Raw genomic sequence first — 23,699 nt, forward strand, 5'->3', positions numbered from 1 at the left:
TACCGTTCCACTACTTCCCATCCACCAAGGCATTTTCCTGGTGTCCTGTTTCTGAACATACCCACACATGGACCCCCTCACAATAAATGCAGTGTGGAACAGCCTGGCAAGGACTGAGATATAGAAACAGACCTTTCCACCAAGTGCTGCTGTTGTGTGCATCAGAGCTAAGTATGGATGGTGACATCTACACCAGCAGATGGGCTGTGGGAACAGATGATAGGGACGTTATGTTTGAGGGGCAGGTATGGCGTATATGTGTGATCAGGCATAAAATATACATTATGTCCTTAATGCTCTTGACAACCCTAAAAGATGGGCGGGTGTGGCCAGAAAGTGAATCCTAAAGGAGCAACTGGTGGAGATTCAGGCAACAACACAACATACAGATATATGGGTCAGCAGGTAGCAGGACCCTATCGGCCACTGAGAAGGGCCCAGAAGATAGGACTCCCAATGTTGTGGATGCTCCAACAAGAACAGACCAAGGCTGTCATCCTAAAGAGACAAATCTACCAGTAAAGACTGGCTTGGGCACAAGACTGCATAAAATAGACATTATTAGAGTTAAAGCATACTTTAGCAGTGAGATGTACTAGAGCTCCTGATCTATGGGGTGACTGCGCAAATCTAAATTACAAACCAGGAATGGGGGTGTTATCATAATTATTCTAGGACAGTAGGATAAGGCAGGAGTGTCCTTGGAAAGTGGGACATGTGATCACCACAAGTATACATTATCTGGTCCTAGTGAGTCTGCAAGTAGAATTCAAGTAAACATGGCTGAGAAAGGACAAGAATGCAAAGGTTGAAAACTAAAGAACATTCGACTTAAGAGAGAGTTTTCCCTTTTATTCCTTTGGTTTTAATATTTGAAGAGATGGTGTAAAAATCAGAGATGCAAGCTAGCATACATTTTACTTTTTCTCTCCTAATTCATAGTCAGAGGCTACCATGAGTGTTCCAGCAATAGCAATGAAACATGAAAACTCTCATGGAGGAATGCCTGGGTGGCTCAGCTGCTGAGCACCTGCCTTCAGCTCAGGTAGTGATCCTGGGGCCAAGGATCGAGTCCTGCATCAGGCTCCCTGCAAGGAGTCTGCTTCTCCCTCTGCTATGTCTCTGCCTGTCTCTCTTTGTCTCTCATGAATAAAGAAATAAAATCTTTTAAAAAAAGACAAAAGAAAGGAAAGAAAACTCTTGGAAAGTTATTCCAGAAGACTGAAGAGCAAGACAGCAAATTTCCCTCAGCAGGAGTGTCAGCAGCAAGATGGAAGCTAATCCCAAAGACAAAGTCTTCTAACACCCTGGAAGTTTCAGCTTCAGAAATGGCCAGGATACAGGGTTGCTTCAGGATGTGGCCATGGGGACAAAGCCAAAGGTGATGGCCTTTGGCTCATTCGAAGTTTTAGAGACTTTAAAAAAAAAAAAAAAAAAGGAAATCAGATGTCGATGACCAGACTGAATGATTATGGGATCACACAAAAGGACTTTAATTATTAGTAGATTCACTTTCTTAGACTAAGATCTCTATGGGAAATGCTCCCTGATCCCAAACATTGTAATCAAAGAAGCAGTGGATCACAGTATCCAAATGCTTCCATCTTGTCTTCAGGTAGACAGTCTGGTCTGGGCCTGTTTTGTAAATGCTGTAATACTAGCCTCAGAAATTAAGCAGAGTTTTATCAGAGGTCTTTTAAAAAGACTTTTTGAGCAGTTTGACACTCCAGTGTCAATGCTGCAGTATTGTTCCTGAGATTCTAGATGTTAACTTTGAATACTAACCTGGCATTGGGAAGGCATGTTCATTATTAAGACTTTCAGGACAACTTCAATAGCGGTATGTTTGGAGGGAAGATGACATTGAATGCAGTACAATGAGGCCTTGTACCCTTTTTAGCATTTCAGCACACTTCAGGCTTGTGAAATCCCTCCACCCTCTCTCTGTACAAAGCTTCTCTTCAAAGTTTACACTGGCAGGGATTTGGAGGATTAAAAATCCCCTAAGTACAGTGGGTCAGTCAGGCCTTAAGTTAATGAACCTCATGCTCTTAAGCAGAGTTTGAATGCCGTGGTTGAGCAAGAAATGTCAGAGTGAGGTAAAAGAAAATGTCTAGGAGGTCCTTTGGTCCACAAGCAACTTCAGCCCTCCCTACAAATTCATAGGTCTTTTCTTTTCTTTCTTCCTCCTCTCTCTCTCTCTCTCTCTCTCTCTCTCTCTGGCTACCACATCCCCTATCCTACCCTATATATTTTACTTACATTTTATTATTTGTTATCATTATCCATGAGGTCAAGATTTTGTCTGTTTTATACATCTTTGTATTTCCAAAGCCTGGTACAGAAGAGGTGTTTAATGACATTTGTTGGATGAATGAATGAATGAATGAATGAGTGAATTAGTGATGGAAGACTCCCTCACCATATAGATATAAGTCACTCATTTCAATTTACCCTTCAGATGTAAAGTAATCTATTAAGAGAAGAAGTTCTGTAAAATCCTCTTCTTCTACCCCTGTACCTAGAGTTTGCATGCAGGAGAGCAATTCTTTTGAAAGAAAGAAACGTGAAGGGATATGCAGAAGCCATAGAACAAAACTGAGTGTGGAGCTAAGAAATAAGGGGAATAGGTGAATTCACATACATTTTGCAATTTAAAATGAAAAAGCCAGAAGAATGTCCGAAAATTAAACTATAAAAAATGTCCTATTTCTAAGGCACCTGGGTGGCTCAGTCAGTTAAGCAGCCAACTCTTGATCTCTGCTTAGGTCTTGATCTCAGAGCCATGAGTTCAAGCCCTGCATTTTTAAAAAAAACAAAGTCGTATTTCTCAAATTCTGTAACCTCATCAGACCTGTGAGTTTGCTCTACATTTCTCTCTTTACAAGAATCATCCCCCAAACAAACAAATCAAAAAGATTCAATGACAAGAAAAGTAGAAAGATGGCAGCAAATGATGGATACTATGTCCTGAATCCAAGGAAAAATCCTAAGAAATAGGGGAAACAAAGGGTTTTGGAAGAGAGAAGGAGAAAAGCATTCTAGTGTGCCAAGAAGGAAGGCAAAACCCCCAGGAACTTCTGGAAGTAGCAACTTCCAGACTCAGGTCAGCTCAGAGACATGACTGAAAGGAGGCAGGCACCAAAACTGTCCAGGACATGGCCAGAATAAAAGAATATCCCAACTATGACCGAAAAGTGACACCACCATCCTCCTCTCCATCGCCATCATCCCCCAACCCAAGCAGTTGCTTAATCCCTGATGGTGTTCAAACTGCATTGAGGAGTGCCTGGGTGGCTGAGTTACTTAAGCTTCTACCTTTGGATCAGGTCATGATCTCCAGGATCTCCAGGTCCTGGGATAGAGCCCTATTCTGGGCTCCCTGCTCAGAAGGGAATCTGCTTCTCCCTCCTTCCTCTGCCCCTTCCCCCTGCTTGTGTTCTCTCTCTCTTCTCTCTCTCTCTTTCTCAAAGAGATAAATGAAATCTTAAAAAAAATCAACTTGAAGGAGGAGGGTGGGGGGATGGGGTGACTGGTTGATGGCGCTACGGAGTGCACTTATTGGGATGAGTACTGGGTGTTATGTTATATGTTGGGAAATTGAATTTAAATAAAATATTTAAAAAACCAAAAATAAACTTCAGTCAGAGTCTCAAATCAGGTATTTCTTTCCAATCCCTATAGCATTTATCCTTGTTCAAAGCCTTGGTATTTTCCCATAGGAACGCAATGACTACTCTGTTTCCAGATTGACTTGCCTCCCGTCTTTCCCTAGTCCCTGGGAAAATCTGACCATTCTGCTCTCTAGCATAAAACGGGTCAAAGAGTCCTCCTCAGTCTATTTGAATGACATTCGTTATATTTTCAAACCGTTCTTTAATGATTGCATAAATGTTTACAATAAGGCCTTAGTGTGATTTCCAGAAGTAGAGAGACAATATCTATCTTATTCACAGCTGAATTCCAAATACCTAGCCCAGTGCCTATGCTCCATAAGTCTTAAATATGTTTTCCACAAATACATAAAAATAGGAAAATTATGATATAAAACTATGCAGAATGTAATCCTAATAATGTAAAATATATTTCCACATTTATATATAAAAGATACATATTATATAAATAATATATTTCAACATACAACTTATTTATAAATTATATATAAATTTTCATATATTTTATATTTATATAAATATACATATATTTATGTTTTATTTAAAATATGTACATTAAAAATATATTAATGTAAAATATATTTATATGCCCACCAAAAACAGCAAAAAAATATAGTGAAATACATTTACTTTTCTAATTTGCTTTTTTTTTAACTTTCAAAATTTACCGTAAAAACTTTTCTCTCTCTCTCTGATACTGACATGCAAAAATAAAAGCAAAAACAAAGGGAGTAGAGCAAAAGCCACACATCTGACAAATGAGATAGCAGCCTGGGGCATAATGGGAAGAATAATATACTTATCATGCCACATCAGATTCTTCATCTTCCAGCCCTGACTCTGCCCCACTCCCTGCTACTCCTCTGTCATCCAGGAGAGTGAACAGTGCCAAACCACACGATGTTCTTCACTTGCCATCTACTTTCTTACTCCACTATGCCAGTATTCCCAATGTGACAGCTCTGCGTTCTTGCCATCTTTTCATTTCTAGGGCAAAGCACAATTCCTGGCAGAGGATCATATTAAATGTTGATGGCATAAATTAATTAATACATGGGATAAGGTAGTGACACTGCATGTGAACCCATTTCTTTCATTCATTCTAAAAATCATACTTACCTCATAGGGCTGTGTGAGGACTCGATGAGAATGTGCATATAAAACATGCCTGACATATAATAAGCACTCCATAAACAAACAAAGTTATTAGCTATTATCACTATGACCATGTCCAGGTCACTTTTTGCCCTCTTAGCCAAGATCATCTTAAATTGTGGATAGTAATTTCTACCCTGCCCACTCATCCCCTTGAAATCAGAAAGAGCTTCAAGCAATTTGGGAACCATAAACCACTAGACAAACACATATGAGTATCATTATAATGATGCTGATGATGATATGATTATTTTCTGTGGGAATCTTGCCTAATAAGTTAATCCTTTAAGGTCACATTACCTTTGCTGATGTTTCAAACCATCCTACGAAACCATGCTCCTTGCAGAACTGGTCCATCTTCAGGCCATTGTTTATGAGCACGTCCTTCCCCTGGTCACATTTGTTGGCCAACAAAACCACTGAAACTGGTTTGCCATTAGGGAGACTTAACTTGGAGTCCAAATCATTTTTCCACTTTGTCACCGCTTCAAATGTAGCTGGCCTGGTGACATCGAAGACGATAAATGCACCCATAGCTTCTCGGTAGTAGACCCTTGTCATGTTTCCAAATCTTTCTTGACCTAACACCAAAAAGAAATAGAAATCAAAACCTGATTACAATTGTAAACTGAGTTTCATACCAGAACCTCATGAGGCCTTTATTATATGAGCAGATCACTCAGTAAAGTGCCTCAGTATCTATCTTTAAAGAGTAAGCGGAAGATACAATCACGCAGCTTTGTTTTTCATCTTTGAATCTGGAAGGGATTTGTTCATTTAACAAGTATTTTCTTATAGCATGTAGTGTTCTAGAACTGTGCTAGAACAGCATGCCACTAGCCACAAACAGCTACTTAGGCTTCAATTAATTAAAATTAAATACAGTTTAAAATTCAGTTCCTCAGTCACACTAGCTACCCATATTTCAAGTATTTAGTAACCACATGTGGCCAGTGGCTACAGAATTAGACAACTCCAATATAGAACATTTCCATTATCACTGGATATTCTACTGGACAATACTGTTTTAAGTACTTGGGATACAATGATTAAAATGTGAAAATCTCTGCCATCATAGAGCTTACGTTTTAGTGGAGTGATAGATTATAAATTATAAACATAACAAACATACCTAAATTATGAAATATGTTAAAAGGTGCCCACAGTCAATTCCAATTAAGGGTAGTGTTGGTTGGCATTTATTTATATTTAATAACCATCAAAAATGCAGTTTTCATAAGTAATTATAAAGGTAGAATTACTATCTCCATTTTACAGTGAAAAAGTTGGACCTCAAGAGGCTAAATAACTTGTTCAAAGTATACAGATGATGAGCTTTGGAGCTGGAATGCAAATCTGAACTTCGTGAATCCAGAGCCCATAGTCATTTGCCAACATTGAATACTCTCAACTACTAAACCATTAGTCTTTGACTATCTCTCCTCCAGGCTTACATACCAAGAGGGTCACACTCAACTCAACTGAACAGAAAACAGATATTTACATTGATGCCAGTTTCTGGACTACCTGCTTGGAATACAACAATAAACTAGATGGCCTCTACCCTTAAGTCCTCTACAATCTATTGAATAAGATAAGTCTTCTGACAGAGAAAAAGAGAGAAACAGAAAGAGAGAGAGGAAGGAAGGAAGGAAGGAAGGAAGGAAGGAAGGAAGGAAGGAAGGAAGGAAGGAAAGATTTAGGTAGGCAGGCATTGGTCTTATTCAGACCAATCAGAATCACTTTTGCTCTGATTCTTCATTTTTTAAGTAAATGTTGGCCAGTTTGTTAAACACTCTAAGGTTAGCCTTCCTCATCTGCAAAATGGCAGCAAGAATGTGTACCTCACAGGACTGTGGTGTGGATGAAATGAATCAACATATGGAAAGCGCCCAGCACGGGACCTTAGAACTAACTGGCCCTTGAGATTTCCCTGCCTTTCTCCAGCATGTTAAAAATTAAGAAAGACAATATGAAATCAGAGTTCCAGAGCAGAGTTTATGACAAAAAAATTACTGGGATTTCGGCTGATGAAATGAATCCTATTGCTTGTAACTCTAGCCACTAATAGTAGCTGAAGACAGGAGCTAATGAAGGCGGGGTTTATTTCTTTTTAACCCAAAACTCCAGAAGTATAGGACAAGACAAAGGCCTTTTCTTCTGATTTGGTCATTTATTTATGGTAAGAGTCTTAGAAAGTTATATAAATTAAAACAAAGCAAGGTGTGTATTTAATAAGCCAATTTGTTGCAAAAAAGAATAAAATGCCAAAACTGGCAGGTATCTAAGAATATCCAGGTCAACAGCTCTAAGAACACTTCACACTTAACTTTGAGCACAACGTGTTGTGATGCTGAGTTTTTATTCACATTAACAAATACTTTGGCAGGTTGTTACATTCACATGGGCATGAGCATTACAGATTTGGAGGACATGATCCACGAGCACTTAGTAAAAATGGATGCAGATCAAGGTTCTGCCCTAGCGGGTGAGCTGTGTGCCCACGCATGTATCACTGGAGAGAAGAGCATCCTGTAAGGGCCAGCACATGATGATCCTAAAACATCTCTTACACGGGATTTACCATAGAAGCCTTTCTTTGTACTCCTCCACAATTGTCTAGCCAATGAAAGAAAGTGGTATAATGCTCTTCATATGACACACAACCCGCAGATGAACTTTCATTTCTCCCAAATGAATTTTAAATTTCTTTTACTTTCTTTTTTTAGTTCCTAATACAAACAGTGATCCCCTTTGATACTGCTCAGGATGGCCATGACATTTCGGGAAGACGGGAGAAAAAAGCCTTCTGTGATCATTCAGGACTCTGAAGGCCTCTAGGCTTTGTACAGTTGTCTTATGATCCCTTGCAGAGAACTAATCAGATGAAAAGCAAAGTCATGGGTTATTCAATAATCTGCTTGTCCAGAGGTTTTCATAGTAGAATAAGGATATCTTCAAGAAGGAAGACCTTTACAGTTCAAATATATGGCAAAGGGTCATTTTTAAGACTAAGCAAAAAAGCAATATATCGGCTTAACACCTCTGGAGGAATTCAAAAAGGACATCTGTGTGTTTGTGTGTATGCCTCTGTGTGTGTTTGAGTTTGTGAGGGCAAGTGTGCCAGATCAGAAACAAAGAGAAAAAAGTATATTGAGGTTACTGGGCCTGCCGACTTGAAAAGTCTGTATTTCCAGTGTTCTGGCAGGAAGTCACATTCAGACAAGGGCATTTCCAGAGCTCACATTTTATCCTTCCTTTGTCAGCTGATAGTCTCTCTGTTGTTTCTTATTAAAGAATGAGAACCAGGTGACTTTCCATGAATGCCTACATATGGGCATTGTAGAGACCTAATGAATTTATCACAGGTAATTAAGACAAACAAAAACAAAAACAGAAACAAACAAACAAACAAAAATATAGTTCAAAAATTCCCAGTGGGGCTATATCACTCATTCAACACACATTTACTGAATAGCTAATAGGTCCAGGCTCCGTATTTTGTGCTGCAAATACATATCTTTTGCCCTTAAGGAACTTCTATACTAGGAAGTGTCATACTGAATGCCTGCACCAAAAATGATCTGATTCATCATGTAGGTTCCCATTTCTCTTAGGCTCTACACATACATCCATGGCCATGTCGATGTGACTCATGATTCAGTGTCAGCTTCCAGGAAAGTTAAATGACAAAGCAATGAACTGAATCACAAAAGTTAATACAATGGCTGCTGTAATAATTTGGACAATCTTGCTGCAGAAGGCAATAAATCGAATGGTCAGAAGACATGGGTCTTCATTTTAATCATTGGTTACAAGTGCAGCCTTAGACAAATGCATTTCTCTTTTTGAAACTGTTTTCTCACCTGTAAAATGAATTTGTTCTGGCTGACCTCTAAGTTCCCTTTCTGCTTTCTGCATCTAGAGTTAAAATATTCCTAGTAAATCAACGCTTGGCCCTCTGCCCCAATAGCCTTAAATGGTCCATTTGGTTTCACAGACTCAGTTAAAAATATACACAAGCAATACAGCTATAATGTGTATTTAATGGTATTTTCACTTGGTAATTAGTACTCTATAGATGTTCTCAGTGGGCATAACCAAGCTGGGAATCTTCTACATAGACATAGAAACAACAGAAGGAAGTGAGTTGGGTTTTCTGTTAGAATGGGCACATTCTCTTACCACTCTACCACTAACCTACTAGCTCTGTGAGCTCAGATGAGTCATTTTATCATTCTGAGCCTCAGTTTTTGTCATTGGTAAAATAGGGAGAGTAGATAAGATACCTGAAATGAAATTCATTACTGCCTCTGGCCACCCCTCCCATCAACCTCCTCAGATGCAGGCATCCAGCTCTCCACCTGCTACTACCCAGTGTTCCCTGCAGTTCTCGACATCACTAGTAATATTGCCCCCCTAGTACCTTTATGTCACCTTCTGACTCTTTCTTCACCCCGCTGCCTAATGGGTCTCCAACATCCTACCAATGTTTCTGTTTTAGAAGCAGGTTGTGATTGGCCCTCCCCCACCATCAGCACTGCCACTGCTCCCATTCAGGCCCTGATAGCTCCCTAACTGAGACTCCCAGCATCTCAGCTCCATTACCCCTGCTCTCCCTTAAAATAAATATAAATATAAACACAGGTGTTCAGACATGCTCATAAGAGATCACCAGATGGGCATACATTGGAAGGAAATGAAATCATTACCTTCAAGAGCTGTCTGCACTCCATGTTCACTGCAGCATTGTTCGTAAGGACTGAGACTTAGAAACCTCCTAAGTGTCCATCAGTGGAGGAATGAATAAAGAAAACATATCATATATGTACAGTGGAATAGTATCAGCTATGGAAAGGAAGGAAATCCTGACTTTTGTGACAACATGGACAAAAGGAATGAGAGCATTGTATTAGATGAAATAAGTCAGAGAGAAAAAATACTGTATGATCTCCCTTATATGTGGAATCCAAAAAAGCCAAACTTGTAGGGACACCTAGTTGGCTCAGTCCGTTAAGCGTCTGACTCTTGATTTCAGTTCATGTCATGAGATCGAGTCCCGCACTGGGCTTCATGCTGGGCATGGAGCCCGCTTGGGATTCTCTCTCTCCCTCTCCTTCTGCCCCTCCCTGCCTCCTCCCCACCGCTCAGGTGCTCTCTCTTAAAAAACAGAACAACAACAACAACAAAAACATACTTGTAGAAACATAAAGTAGAAAGGTGGTTGCCGGGACTGGGAGAAAGAAATACAGGGAGATGTTAGCCAAAGGGTATAAACTTCCAGTTCTAAGATAAATAAGTTCTGGGGATCTAATGTGCAGTATGGTGATTATAGTTAGTAATATTGTATTATATACTTGCAAGTTGCTAAGAGAGTAGTTCCTAAATGTTCTCACCACATACCAAAAAACAGTAATTATGTAAGGTGATAGAGATATTCATTCTATTGTGATAATCACTTTTGAAATATATAAGAATATCAAGCCATCATGTTGTACAGCTTAAATGTATATGTTATATGCCAATCATACCTCAATAAAGCCAAAAAGAAAAATCACCTTAGGTATTTCTAGAATACCCATTCCTGGGCCCTGCTCTTCAGAGATTTTTACTGTGCTAGTTTTCTGTGGGGCCCAGGAATCTGTTTTTAAGCACTCCCTAGGTGAAGTCTTAAAACTCTATTTCTAGGAGAATTCACTTTCAAAATGTAAGCATTAACAGTGCGCTCTACTGCTTTAGCCCTTACTGACTCTTACACGCTTAAAAACAGACACCTTTATTAACACTGCACGTAAGGAGATTTTGGCTCCAATCACCTTTCCAAACCCCTCTGTCACTTCCTTCAACATACTCCACAGCCAAGCCTCACTGGATTACTTATTCTTCCTAAAACACATTCTACAGTACTCACCGGATTTTCTTGCCTTTTCATACCTCTGTTCCCAAAGCCTGAATTCCTTCTCCATCTTTCCTCCTACTCTGCTCCATGAAATCCTTTGCAAACTGCAATTGTGCCCTGAAATGTCATTATATTGGTGCAACTTTCCCTGGCCCCCCAGCTGAAACTAATAACTCCTTTTCCCACAGCATCTTCTTTATCCTACATTATTCATATTTGTCATGCTATATTATCTATATATCTCCACCATGGTACTGTAAAATCCTAAAGAGCAAATTGAAAAAATATATATATTAAAGATAGAGAATGTGAGCAGGGGTTGGTGGAGAGGCAAAGGGAGAGGGAGACAGAATATCTTAGGCTTCACAACCCTGTGATCATGACCTGAGCCAAAATCAAGAGTCAGATGCTTAACTGACTGAGCCACCCAGGTGCCTTGATCATATTTTAATGTTGCGAATCTGAGGCCTCTTCTCTACTTGTATGATAGAATAAAAACTCAAGGTACTATTGTAGAAATAAACTGAAATTAAAGTTCTTTCTTCCTCTAAAATACAACATCATCATGTATCATCACGAACTAGTGCTATGTACTAATACACTCACTCTATGTTATACTCTCATTTCCAGTAAATAATCAATAGTGGAGAAAATTAACATTCTGAAAGGGTTATGTGCATATCTGTTGTAACAAGTTTGACACTGGAACGTTATGTTTTTGTAATCATTCTCATCCTCTTAAAAAATAATCTCTTGGAATCAATTTACTCTATTCAAAATAACGTATGTTTTGGGTCACGGCATAATCCATAGAGTTAAGAGTACTACCAAGATACTCTCTTTATATCTCGGAAATAATAGTATGAAAGGCAGGAAGATGAATCCAAAAGTATATATGGACTTTGGACAGGAATCTAGAAGAAAACAAATCTATCTAATGACTGTGATGGCCAAATGGACACTGAACTTAAAATAGCTTAACTAGTTTTGAAGACTCAGGGAAACCCACAGACTAGACTCAGAGTTTGGAGGACATCCTCGTGAATAGGTTTCCTCCAGTTTTTAAGAGCCCATCTGACCCTCTGGCCATCGTTTTGAAACTCATTCATCTTCTCTCTTCCCTACTTTGCCCCACCAAGCAAGCAGCAGAAACACATCAAACCATCACTTTTTTTTTTTTTTCCAAATCACCTATGCTGACATACTGGCATTAGCCATGTGTAATCTTCGCTCACAAAATTACAAGCTCCCCCTAGCCAGAACCACCTTTCAGCAGCCCCCATGACAAGTATCTTGAGCAGTTAGTATACAGTGAGTACTCAATAAGGCCTCACTGAGTGAAGGAATAGCCCCTGATTCTCCCCCCCTTTCCCAGCAGATACATGCAGGCTTAACAAGATGTTAAGAGTCACCCTCTGCCATGTCTCTTGCCTTCATCATCACCACTATAGGGAGGATCGCCTCATCTCATCCCATCCATTCACTGAAGAACAAAGTTTTGAATCATTATTTTTCAGGCTCTATTCTAGCAACCAGAAAACAGAATTAAAGGGCCTTGTTCTAATGAATCTTACATTCTAACAGCAAGAGATAAAAAGTTGGTAAGGTACACATAACGCTACACTAGCTGGTTAAGTGTTAGGAAGAAAAATAAAGTAGGAAAGGAGAATATGGTATGTGGGGGTGAAGGCAAAATTAAGCAGGATGGATGATGAAGGCCCACAGAAAAAGTGTCCCTTAAGTAAAGACCAAAAAGAAGTAAAGGAGAAAGCCATATGGATATTTAGGAGAAGAGTGTTTTCGACAGAACAACATCAACAAAGACTCTGAGGCACAAATGTGTCGGTTAAGTGTTTAGAGAAGATCAAGGAGTCTCTGTTGGAGAGGATAGAGCAAGAGGAAGAGTATATATTGAGGCAGGCGGACCTCAAGGTCCAGAGGGGAGCTAATTTCAGGCCATTATATGAAGGTTGCCTTTTATTCTGCATGAGAGAGGAAAGCAGTGAAGGACTGTGAGCAGATTAGAAACATGATCAGGGGCAGGACTAAATGGATACTATGGTTGTCGCATTAAGGAATGACCTATAGGAGTCAAGGTTGGAAGTGGGGAGACAATAATCCAGGCAAGAAACAATGATATAGACCAACATGGTGATGGTGAAAGGTGGTGAAGATTGGTTGCTTCCTGGATATAACTGGTAATCAAGATAATAGAGGAGAGACGTTGAATATGAGATGATTCCAGCAGGACTCCAGAACTTTTGGCTTAAAAAAATCAAAAGTACAGAGTTGCTAGTAGCTAAGATAGAGAAGACTTTGGGGGGACATCTGGGTGGTTCAGCAGTTTAGTACCTGCCTTTGACTCAGGGTGTGATCCTGGAGTCCCAGGATCGAGTCCCACATCAGGCTTCCTGCATGGAGCCTGCTTCTCTCTCTGCCTATGTCTCTACCCCTGTCTCTTTCTGTGTCTCTCATGAATAAATAAATAAAATCTTTTTTTTTTAAAGAAGACTTTGGAGGTGCAGGTTTTGTGGAAGTAGATCAGGACTCTGATACATTAAGTTTGAGACATCTATTAGGCTGATATGTTGAGTAGGCAGTTGTGTATATAATGCTGAAGTTCCAGAGGATGGTCAGGTCTGGAGAGCTAACTGGTACTTTAATTTCTATATGCCTCTGCCAAATTCACCTTCCAAAGCTCTATTTTCATCCTATCATTTCCATAATTAAACACATTCAGAGAGCCACCACACTAACAGCAGATGCCACAAACTGGTGGTTGGGCTGCTAACATGTTCTATGACCCACACAAAATTAAGGCAATTTGACCTATTTTCCAACAGTCATAAATTGGAATATCTCTAGGCATGTCTGAGTGGCTCAGTCAGTTAAACCTCCAGCTCTTGGTTTCAACTCAGGTCATGATTTTATGGGTTATGGGATAAATGCTGCATCAGATTCTAAGCTCAATGGGGAGTCAGTCTACTTGAGATTCTCTTCCTCTGCCCCTCCCCACACTGGTGTGTTCTCTCTCATTCTCTCTCTCTCTCTCTCTCTCAAATAAATAAATATATCTTTTTAAAAATAGGAAGATCTCTAATAAGACAGATATTGGAATTTCTTGAAAACTCAGAGCATATAGAACTACCAAGTTCACATAATAAGAGTGATGTCTAGAAGCTAGTTTATTTTATTTGAGCTAACTAGTACCAAACACCCAATTTTAAAGGAAAGATAATTTGCTCAGATGCTATTCCTTTTGCATTGTCATATACCACAAAAACACTGTCTTAAATTTAAATGTGTATAATTGCATCCATTTTATAAAAATAACTCTAACAAAATATTTAGAATTTAATGAAATTGATATAATTTTATTTTAAAGTTGTTGCTACTGATCTGTTTTTCTTACTATAAGCCTCTTCCAAATGGTTACCTAGGATCCCATGTTTGTTTATTTTTGCATCAAAATACTCTTTAACACACTGGGCTTGTTCCAGCTTATTCACTTAGCTATAAGTGGAGTTTTGTAGAGAAACAAAACGTGATCCAGGATTATGGGGAAGCTGTGTTCCCACTTCCTAGGAAAACAAGGAGCAGTAGCTTGAGTGGTCCTAAACTGGGAACAGATTTTTCAGGGAGAAACTCATCAAAAGATGAGTAAGAGTTTGTCAGGTAGACAAAAGAGTTCATGTACGTTACCCTCTGGGCTCCTATGGGATTTTCAAAGTTGCATACCTTGATCTACAAGTTAAAGGCTAATCCTCAGACTGAGGATCCTCGTGCCTGAAACCATGCCTTGCCTGGCTTTCCTCTAAATTTCTCTTCTTGCTTTCATTCACACTCACTCCAGGGTACCCTTCACTCCTGCTGGAACAGATCCATTCCTTTCCCCTCTACCTAACTAAACCCTAACTATTCTTCAAGGTTGTACCAAGGCCTACTTCTTGGAGCTTTCTGACTAACTTGACCCCACTCTTAACTCTTTCCTCCATTGTACTCACCTAGCACTGACTGTGTCACTTGTTTGCCCATTTATGCAGCACCCCCCCCCCATCTTGCATGGCTTTTTATATGCTGCACATCTCTGCAGCCTATGTCCCTGATTGCACAGAGACGCCTTGAGCCCACTGTTGAATTACTCAATGCTGTTCCCTATGTCTCCACAGCACACACCCTCTGAGAGGCTCATAGGCTACTACATTCACAACAAACCTGTGTGATAGAAGGGGACTATAATACAAGGACTCTTTACATAATGAAGCAACAACTAACACTAATTTCTTATTAGTGAGGGGGGAACCCCAGTGGGGAGAACAGTGAACTGAAGAAAGCAAGATCTCTCATCCAACTCATTTGTTATCTATGCCTACTAAACTCCCACTCATTCTTAAGATTCACCTTGAAAAAAATAATCTGCCCTCCCGCCCTGTTCAGAACCACTCAAGCTCTTTCCACAACTTCTTTAGTTCCCTCAGTTCATAGCTAGATAGGGTATGTCGAATGAAGCCAAAGTGTGTGAGAGTAAGATGACATAAAAAGTAACAATTGATTTTTCAGGTGTCAATAAACAATAACATTATGGAAAGGAAGGGTGAATGATTTGTAGTGACCTATTTTTAAAATAATAACAGAATATTCTAATTAAATTCTATATTTAAATTTCAGGCTGTTGTGGGGGCAGGGAGAGAGAGAAACAGAAAGAGAGAGAGACAATTAGTACCCCACTATCCCAGATTTTTTGGTCAGAATTTATTTTGACTGAGGTCCAACACTACTCAGATTAGATGAAATAACTCACTTGAATAGAGAATAATGTAATGTCCAATACTGGATAGTGGGAGGAAATGAAACCAAGTCACAGAAGAGAGGTTGGCACAAATTGAGAAAAAAACAAAAACAAAAACAAAAACAAAAACAAAAAAACCAGCATTCCATGTTGTCACCTAAACAAATTAAACAAATGCCTAACAAATAACCTAAAAATATATCCACTGAACAAGAAGCTCAAATGTATTCATAAAAAGGTACGTTTGAATTACTTAGCATTTGACATCACCTCTAAGTTACCTTCAAAGATACTTTTATAAGTAACTCACAAGACAGTAAAAAATTCACGAGTTATAACACTTTTACAAATTTATGACTAGACTCTAAGGGTTTCACTTAAAGAATTTCCAGATTCCTCTAGAGCCCTAATTCCCGAAACATGTACCAGGTTGCTCTAGGGTGTGTCAGTGAACCCACAGGGGTGCAACAGGATAAACAGGATATTTTAAAATCTCAAGCCAGACACAGCAGTACTCAAGCTCCATCAAGGAACTTGATCTCAGGAACTTCTAGCTTGAGACAGCTCATTAGATCTGCTATATTCCTTCTGATGTGATCTTATCTTTTCGAAACTAGAGTTTTCACAGTTTAGGTGATAAAAAAACCAAGACTCAAGGGCCTGGGTGGCTGAGTCGGTTAAGGGTCTGACTTCGGCTCAGGTCACGATCCCAGGATCCTGGGATCCAGCCTTACGTTAGGGTCCCTGCTCCATGGAGAGCCTGCTTCTCCCTCTCCTTCTATCTGCCACTCCCCCTGCTTGTGCTCTCTCTCTCTCTGTCAAATAAAGTCTTTACAAAAAAAAAAAAAAAAAAAAAAGCAAGAGTCACGTGAAACAGGAAATGAGAGTGTTGATGTCTATTCTGACTCAAAACTTTGTGATGTTGTCCCATGGCCCAAAGGCACATATATGCCAATAGTAAATAATTAAAATTATTAAAAATGTAATGAAAAAATTTTAAACTTGTGTTTCAATTTTTTTTCAAATGGCTACTAAGTTGTTAGAACAAAATACTTATTGAATTGTTTGGTGCTAACTACTGACTACATAGAACTTGGCCTGTTAATCCTATTGACCTAGAGGCACCGTGAAAAAATTACTTTGACACCTAAGAAGTCTGAGTACCTCTGCTCTAGCCTCTAGAGTCTAGAGTGCTGTTTTCTTTAAGTTTAAAACTCACATGCACATACACACATATACCTCCCCCTCTATCCTACACAAGACTTAATTTTTATTCCAATACCATCAAGCGTCAAAACTATTCTTACCTTTAATTTTCAAACTAGAGACTTGCGCCCCATAGTCACTGTGGTTTTTCTGCCTAGAAGGAGTATATTCAAATGGCTGTTGGGGCACCTGGGTGGCTCAGTTGGTTAAGCGTCTGCTTTCAGCTAAGGTCATGATTTCAGGGTCCTGGGATCCAGACCCATGAAGGGTTCCCTGCTCAGCAGGGAGTCTGCTTCCCCATCTTCCTTTCTTCTCCCACCCCATATCCCCTCTCCACTCATGCTCTCTTTTTCAAATAAATACATAAAATCTTAAAAAAAAAAAAAAGTTGTTATTAAGCCAAGCCAACACTCTGGTCTCAGCAGTGATATGTGCAAAGAATTCAGCTCATTTAATTCTTAGCTCTATCCAAAAATATAAAGATTCTAAAAATTATAAATTATTCCTTTAAAATATATAGTGTGTATCTTCTAAATTCAACTTAATCTCAGGAATGTGAAAATGACTGCACTGCTGTATCACACTCAGGAAACAGTAGAAATGGAGTAGTCAGAAAATAGCCAACAAATCTGTTCCTACCCAGCAGTATCCCTCATGACCTGTATGATTTTTGAAAAGTTTTACATGTTTTTTGTCCTTGCCTATGTGTTTTCTAACTCATCTAAGCATAGTTCTCTCGGCTCTGTGATGGGGCTAGTAACAGGACCCGCCGGATCTGCTCATTGTGAGCAATAAGTGAAATGATACATAAAAACACACAGTATCATGCCTGACACTCAATAATGATGGCTATTAATAACACATTACATTGTAGGGAAATTGACAAATAACTTGTCAATTTACTTTAAATTTTGCCCTAGAAGTTGGATTCCAAATTGTGTGGACCCGTTCGACAATGGATATTTCCTTTGTCCCCATTAGGCTGAGGAGCTCCATAAGAAGCAAAGTTTTTCATTCCTTTTCTTGAGAGAGCAGTTTTGTGTAAGGCTGATGAGGAAGACAGGTTAAATAATGTATCAGGCTAACAGAGACTACGAAAAGTAGGGACTCAGCACAAAGAAATAATTCTGATTTCTCTCAGATATTTGAAACTATTAACTTGGTTTCCCTTGTTTGGTTCTCCCCTGTATAATGCTTTCTCCTTCTCTACCTCTTTGCTGACTCCACAGTCATTTAATTAAACTATGTCACAACTTATGGCAAGGCCAGCTAAGCCACACCAGGCATATCTGGGAAGCTAGGAAATAACTCTTAATACACGGCTGAAGGAAGAAGTGCTACAGGGAGAGAGAAAAAAAAAGGTTGCATGCAATTCAAGGGAAGAAGAATGAGAGAATTATAGAAGTCTTTATAGAAGAGTTGCCCTTCCAGGTAGATCTCAAACATTTGATAGGATTTGGATATGTGGAAACAAAGGGAAGGGCATGTGAACCAGCAGGAAGAGCAGGAACAAAGTCTCAGAGGCAGTGAACTTGGGGTGTGAACTAGGAGGCAAAAAAAAAAAAAAAAAAAAAGGCCAGATTCTTAGCCTCATAATGGAGAGCAGAGGAAAATATTACAAATGTTATTTGAGCCAGACCATGGATGTCTCTGGATGTTCCCAGTCTCTTCATCTTCTCTTCTTCATTGCATGAATTTCCATAGGACTGGGTGCCCACTAAATTCAATTATTGTCTGTCTCAGTGCTTAAGACTATATCAAAACATCTAGTGTTTAAAAAATCAATTCTTCAAATCTCATCATTAGTAAACCAGAGATGCCTGTACTCTTGTTCCAGTTCTACCATTAACTAGCTCTAAAAGCCTGAGAAGCTAATACAAACCCCCTCCCTTTTCCCTTTCAGTGCAGAGCTTGGTTTAATGAGCTCTCAAGATCTTAACTCTGTGAAAATTACCCTTCAAAATTATTACTCCATCTAATGTATCAAAAAATCATAAAGATAGCTTTGCCATTTGACCTCCAGATGAATGACACTTCATTCCAAATTACGAAGACTTGGTTAAATGATGAAGTGCAGCTTTTAAGAATGGTCTTTAGGGTGGCTCCCCAATTTTTATGGTGAAAAAATGAGACAGAATGCCAATGTAAGAAAAGTGACTACCATATTTATCAATTTTACAATGTATGCACTTGTAATACATTAATATTCATAAAATTATGAAGCTCTATTTTTTTTGTTTTACTGGAGAAATTTTTAGATCAATGATATATCTTGGAATTGAAGCAATGATGGATAGTTGACTAGAAAACTTCTGAATGAACACTCACTGAGGACCTGCTGATTACCAAGGACTATGTTAGAATTGGGGTTATAGATTGGAAGAAAAAGACATTCCAGAGAAGTAGTAGAAGGCTTCAAATCCACGAAAAGCATGGCTATTATGGGAACAGAGAAACAGTGCCTCCCATGGGCACACGGGCTCAACAGACATTTCTTAAAAGAGGTGAGACGGGTTGAGTGACCAAGAATCCATAGGAGTCATCTAAGTGAAAAGAAGAAAGTGTATTTAGCCACTGACAACCATATGAGCCATAACACAGAGGGTGAGGTAGGTGAATTGAAGCCATAGTAAGATGTGTGGAATGGTCAAGAGTCAGAGGTATGTAAAATGGGACTGGAATGAGTGACCTCAATTTCATGGTAAAGTTTAGCCTCTAATTCTGAAAGTAATGGGGATCCACTGAAGAATGCCAAAAAGGAGAATGAGGCCATGTTCAAAAGTCTCACCTCTGTGGATTACAAATCAACGTGGGGGAAAGCTTGAGGAAGGGTCGGTATTAGGAAGCTGCTACAGTAGTCCTGATGCATCGTGAAGAAGACATGGCCACTCATAGAGGGATGAGACAGAGTGAGTTTTCAAGACAGAAGAGATAGAATTTGATTAATATCTACCTGTAAGAAACTAAAAGGAATGGGGAATGGGAGGTTAAAACCTGAGTGTTTTTCAAAGAGTAACTTAAAATCACATAGTTTCTTAATTAAATTTTCAAACAGCTGGAAAAAAAAATAGTCGAACTCAATGATTTCAAACCCAGGCTACAGTCATAGTCTTGGCCTTGCCAAGTCAGACGCTACGCTGGTACATCAACCTGGAAGATGAGTGTCATCCGTTGGTGGAATAAACATGATTTTCACCCTAGGAGCAGCAGGGCCAGCATATCCTCCTGGCAGTTTCCATCTCAGAATCAAGAGAAAGAAAGAGGGGCACCTGGGTGGCTCAGTGGTTGAGCATCTGCCTTTGGCTCAGGTCATGATCCTGGGGTCCTGGGATCGAGTCCCACATCAGGCTCCCCATAAGGGAGCCTGCTTCTCCCTCTGCGCCTCTTATGAATAAACAAAATCTTTAAAAAAAAAAAAAAAAAAAAGAATCAAGAGAAAGAAAGAAAAACAGGGGGATGGGGGCAGGGCAGTTCTTAATGACTTGAAAGCTTTGCAGGATTCCACAGAGTAAATCATCAGAAGAGGGAGAAAAAGTCTAAGCCTAAGTCTAAGCAACCATTCTCAAAAACTTTTCAGGTGAGTGATGACTCCAGTATCAAACCACTTTCACTGAGCGACCACTACACACCAGGCACCATGCTTTACTTAGGCTTGGCCCAGTTTCCTCACCTCCAAAATTGGAACTAATAAGACCTATTTGCCAGAATCACTGTGGTGTTTAAATTGCAAAAGTTGCCTTTACAAACTGATAAATGTAACGGATCATCACTTTTAACCTCTAGCTTAACATATGTGTCCTCTCATGGTTTGTAAACTGCACATTCACCACCCCCTTCTCACACCTTGTAACCTGTAGCTATGTCAGATTATTGCTGTCCATCCCATGTCTCCTCACAGCTAGGGTAGGTGTCCTGTTTTGACTTCCTTTCAGTATCTGACAATTCCCCTTCAGAGCACTCATCAAAACAGAGATTAAATAATTATCTTTCTGTTTTAAATATTTTATGTCCCACTAGATTATCAGATTCCATAAGTGCAAAAATTGATCCATTTTGTTTACCCTAAATCCCTCTGCTTATCAAGTGAATGAGTAAACTTTCCCAGGCAAAATCTTACACTTCTCAAATCCTCAAATTTTAAAATGACCTTTTCAATAAAATTCAGCAAAATAAAACAAAAAAAATATTTAAGTACCACTTCAACCCTCAATGCGAATAACTGTATTCATGACAATAAGCCACAGTGAAATGGATCCTGGGTTTTCTTTTGATCTAGTCAGGACTCAAGGGCACCACTCGCTTCTACTAGCGAAGAACCCAACTCCTCCCTCAATGGCTCTATGACCTGAAATCTGTCCTCTTTCTAGCCATCAGCCCTCCTATCACCTCATCTCTAGTGTTTTTTTTTTTTTAAGATTTTATTTATTTATTCATGAGAGACACAGAGAGAGAAGCAGAGACACAGACAGAGGGAGAAGCAGGCTCTATGCGGGGAGCCCGATGTGGGACTCGATCTTGGGACTCCAGGATCACGCCCTGAGCCGAAGGCAGATGCTCAACCGCTGAGCCACCCAGGCATCCCATCTCTAGTGTTTTAATTCCTCTTTTCATGACATACATAATCTATAAGCAATGGGAAGGCCACCAAGACAATTTCTGGAAAGATGAATTTGACCCAGGTACACATAACAACTGAAGAAAGAAGAGACTAGAACTAGCCAGGTGGCTATTACAGAAGAACAGGGAAGTAATAATACTGCTGTGCTTGGTCTAGAGCAGTGGCAGGAGAAGCATAATCACTATCTGACTTGGAGGGTCAAAGAAGAAAAGATGGCAGAGGCTCTAAGTCCATGTGACTACAGGAAAGGTGTATACCAAGTCCAGCGAGTGGGGAAGGATGCCTAGTTTAGACTTACAATAGCATCCTTTACTACTTATCATTAGGAAGGGTTATTGTGGCTGTTCTCTGTACTCGTTTGTTGTTGTTATTGTTTCCTACTTTCCAATTTTGATACATTGAGCATATATTACTTCACCAATAGAGAAAAACCAACAATCTTTGGGTTTTTTATGCCACTTTCTTATGATATATTGATCTTGCAATATAAGTGAGATATCATGAAGGAGATGCTCAGCAGGAAGACCAAATGGTAGGTCTGAAGATCGTGGGAAGTCAAGGTCACATGCACATTTTTGGAGTTGTCTGCATGGAATTTAAAGCCATGGGAATGTGTAAGATCCTCAAGAGAAAGAGACAGAATTGAAGAAAGCCCCAGGTTGCATGGCCCTGAAATCACCCTCAGGGAGTAACCGGTGCTGGGTAAGAGCACTAGAAATACCCTAGGAGTCAGAGGCTTTATCCAAGCTGCTCAGTTTTAAGCTCAAAAAGCAGACATATGTGGTGCAGGCTGGACCCCCTCTGCACCACCAGAATATTTTCAAGTGGCCTATTTCAATACAGTTCATTCACTATTATAGTGATTTGCTTTGGTGCCATCGTGCCCACTGAACTGTGAATTTCTTGAGGTCAGGAATCAGGTCTTATTCGATTTTTTATCCACTTTTGTCTTCCTCTCACCTAGAACGTCTCTAACACATTCATACACACTGTGCCACTTCCTACCATCTGTGCTAAAGAACCCAGACGCACACATTAGAGCTCTTCCTCCTCATCCCTTCTTTCTCTCAAATGACTTAGCACTCCTTGTGCAGACTGCTATGTGCTCTCTTGTCAGAACTAGTCCTCTAGGGACACCTGGGTGGCTCAGTGGTTAAGCGTCTGCCTTCGGCTCAGATCATGATCCTGGGGTCCTGGGATCGAGTCCCGCATCGGGCTCCCTGCATGGAGCCTGCTTCTCCCTCTGCCTGTGTCTCTGTCTCTCTCTCTCTCTGTGTCTCTCATGAATAAATAGACAAAATCTTAAAAAAAAAGAAAAGAAAAGAAAAGAAAAGAAAAGAAAAGAAAAGCTCCCCATCTTGCTCAGTGTACATACTGCTTACCTCTAAGCACAGACCACGTTAGTCCACATGGTATTTAGAAAATCTATAATTAGCCAGGCTAGAAACAAGGCAATAAACTGCCCAGAAGAGAGTGGCCCAGACTTGACATGCATTTTTATTTATTTATTTACTTATTTATTTTTGGCTTGATGTGTGGTTGCCAAATTTAGCTCCCTCTACATTTCTAGATCTATTAACATTTAAGACCCTTCTTCTAAAACACCTTGGAGAGTTACAGTCTTTTAGAAATAGACACCGAAGAGATAGTCAAGTCCAAAAGCTTCCCCCCGTTGAATTTCATGAGGTGTAAGAACATTTTATAAACTCTGAAACAACACAGCACTGTGATCCAGATGAACCTCCTGGCCACTGGCTTGACGCTAGGCCCAGGCCACCTCCCCACCAGTTGGCCTGTGGGACAGTCAATGTCCTCCAATGTTTGTCACAGAGTTCAGTCAGGGAAAGTTAGCACACATGCGTGCCCTGAGGGAATTATTTTTCTTCAGCCACTTTTCCTCCTCTGCCACTTGCTAACTCCTACAACCCTGGGCAAGTCCCTTACCTCTCTGATTCTTGTTCTTTTCTATTATGAAATAGATTTTTTTTCAAGATTTTATTTATTCATGAGAAACAGAGAGAGAGGCAGAGACATAGGCAGAGGGAGAAGCAGCCTGATACGGGACTCGATCCTGGGACTCCAGGACCACACCCTGAGCTGAAGGCAGACACTCAACCACTGAGCCACTCGGGGGCCCCAAATAGATTTCATACCACCTGATCCATCTATATCCTTAGCCATATTGGGCAGATCAAGAAGGAAATTGTATGTGAAGGTAGTTTGAAATGGCGATTAAGAATAAGAGTAATAGCTAACATTTATTCAGCATTTATTATGTGTCAGGCACAGCTCCACGTGAATTACCTCATTTCATTCTTTTAACAACACTAAGGAGCAGGTTCTGCTACAGTCCCCTGT

The 23,699-nt window shown here is 39.8% G+C and overlaps 1 protein-coding gene across 1 annotated transcript in view; it reads right to left on the reverse strand.

Moving 5' to 3' along the window:
• The window catches only part of RAB38 (RAB38, member RAS oncogene family), a 55,524-nt gene that overhangs the window by 26,659 nt on the left and 5,166 nt on the right, over positions 1–23,699 (reverse strand). The window contains exon 2 of the mRNA XM_072794964.1: positions 5,130–5,410. Within this exon, the coding sequence (XP_072651065.1) occupies positions 5,130–5,410 (281 nt within the window). The remainder of the gene's footprint in view (positions 1–5,129; positions 5,411–23,699) is intronic.

Source organism: Canis lupus, chromosome 23 (assembly GCF_048164855.1).
Source record: "Canis lupus baileyi chromosome 23, mCanLup2.hap1, whole genome shotgun sequence".
NCBI classification, from domain to species: domain Eukaryota; kingdom Metazoa; phylum Chordata; class Mammalia; order Carnivora; family Canidae; genus Canis; species Canis lupus.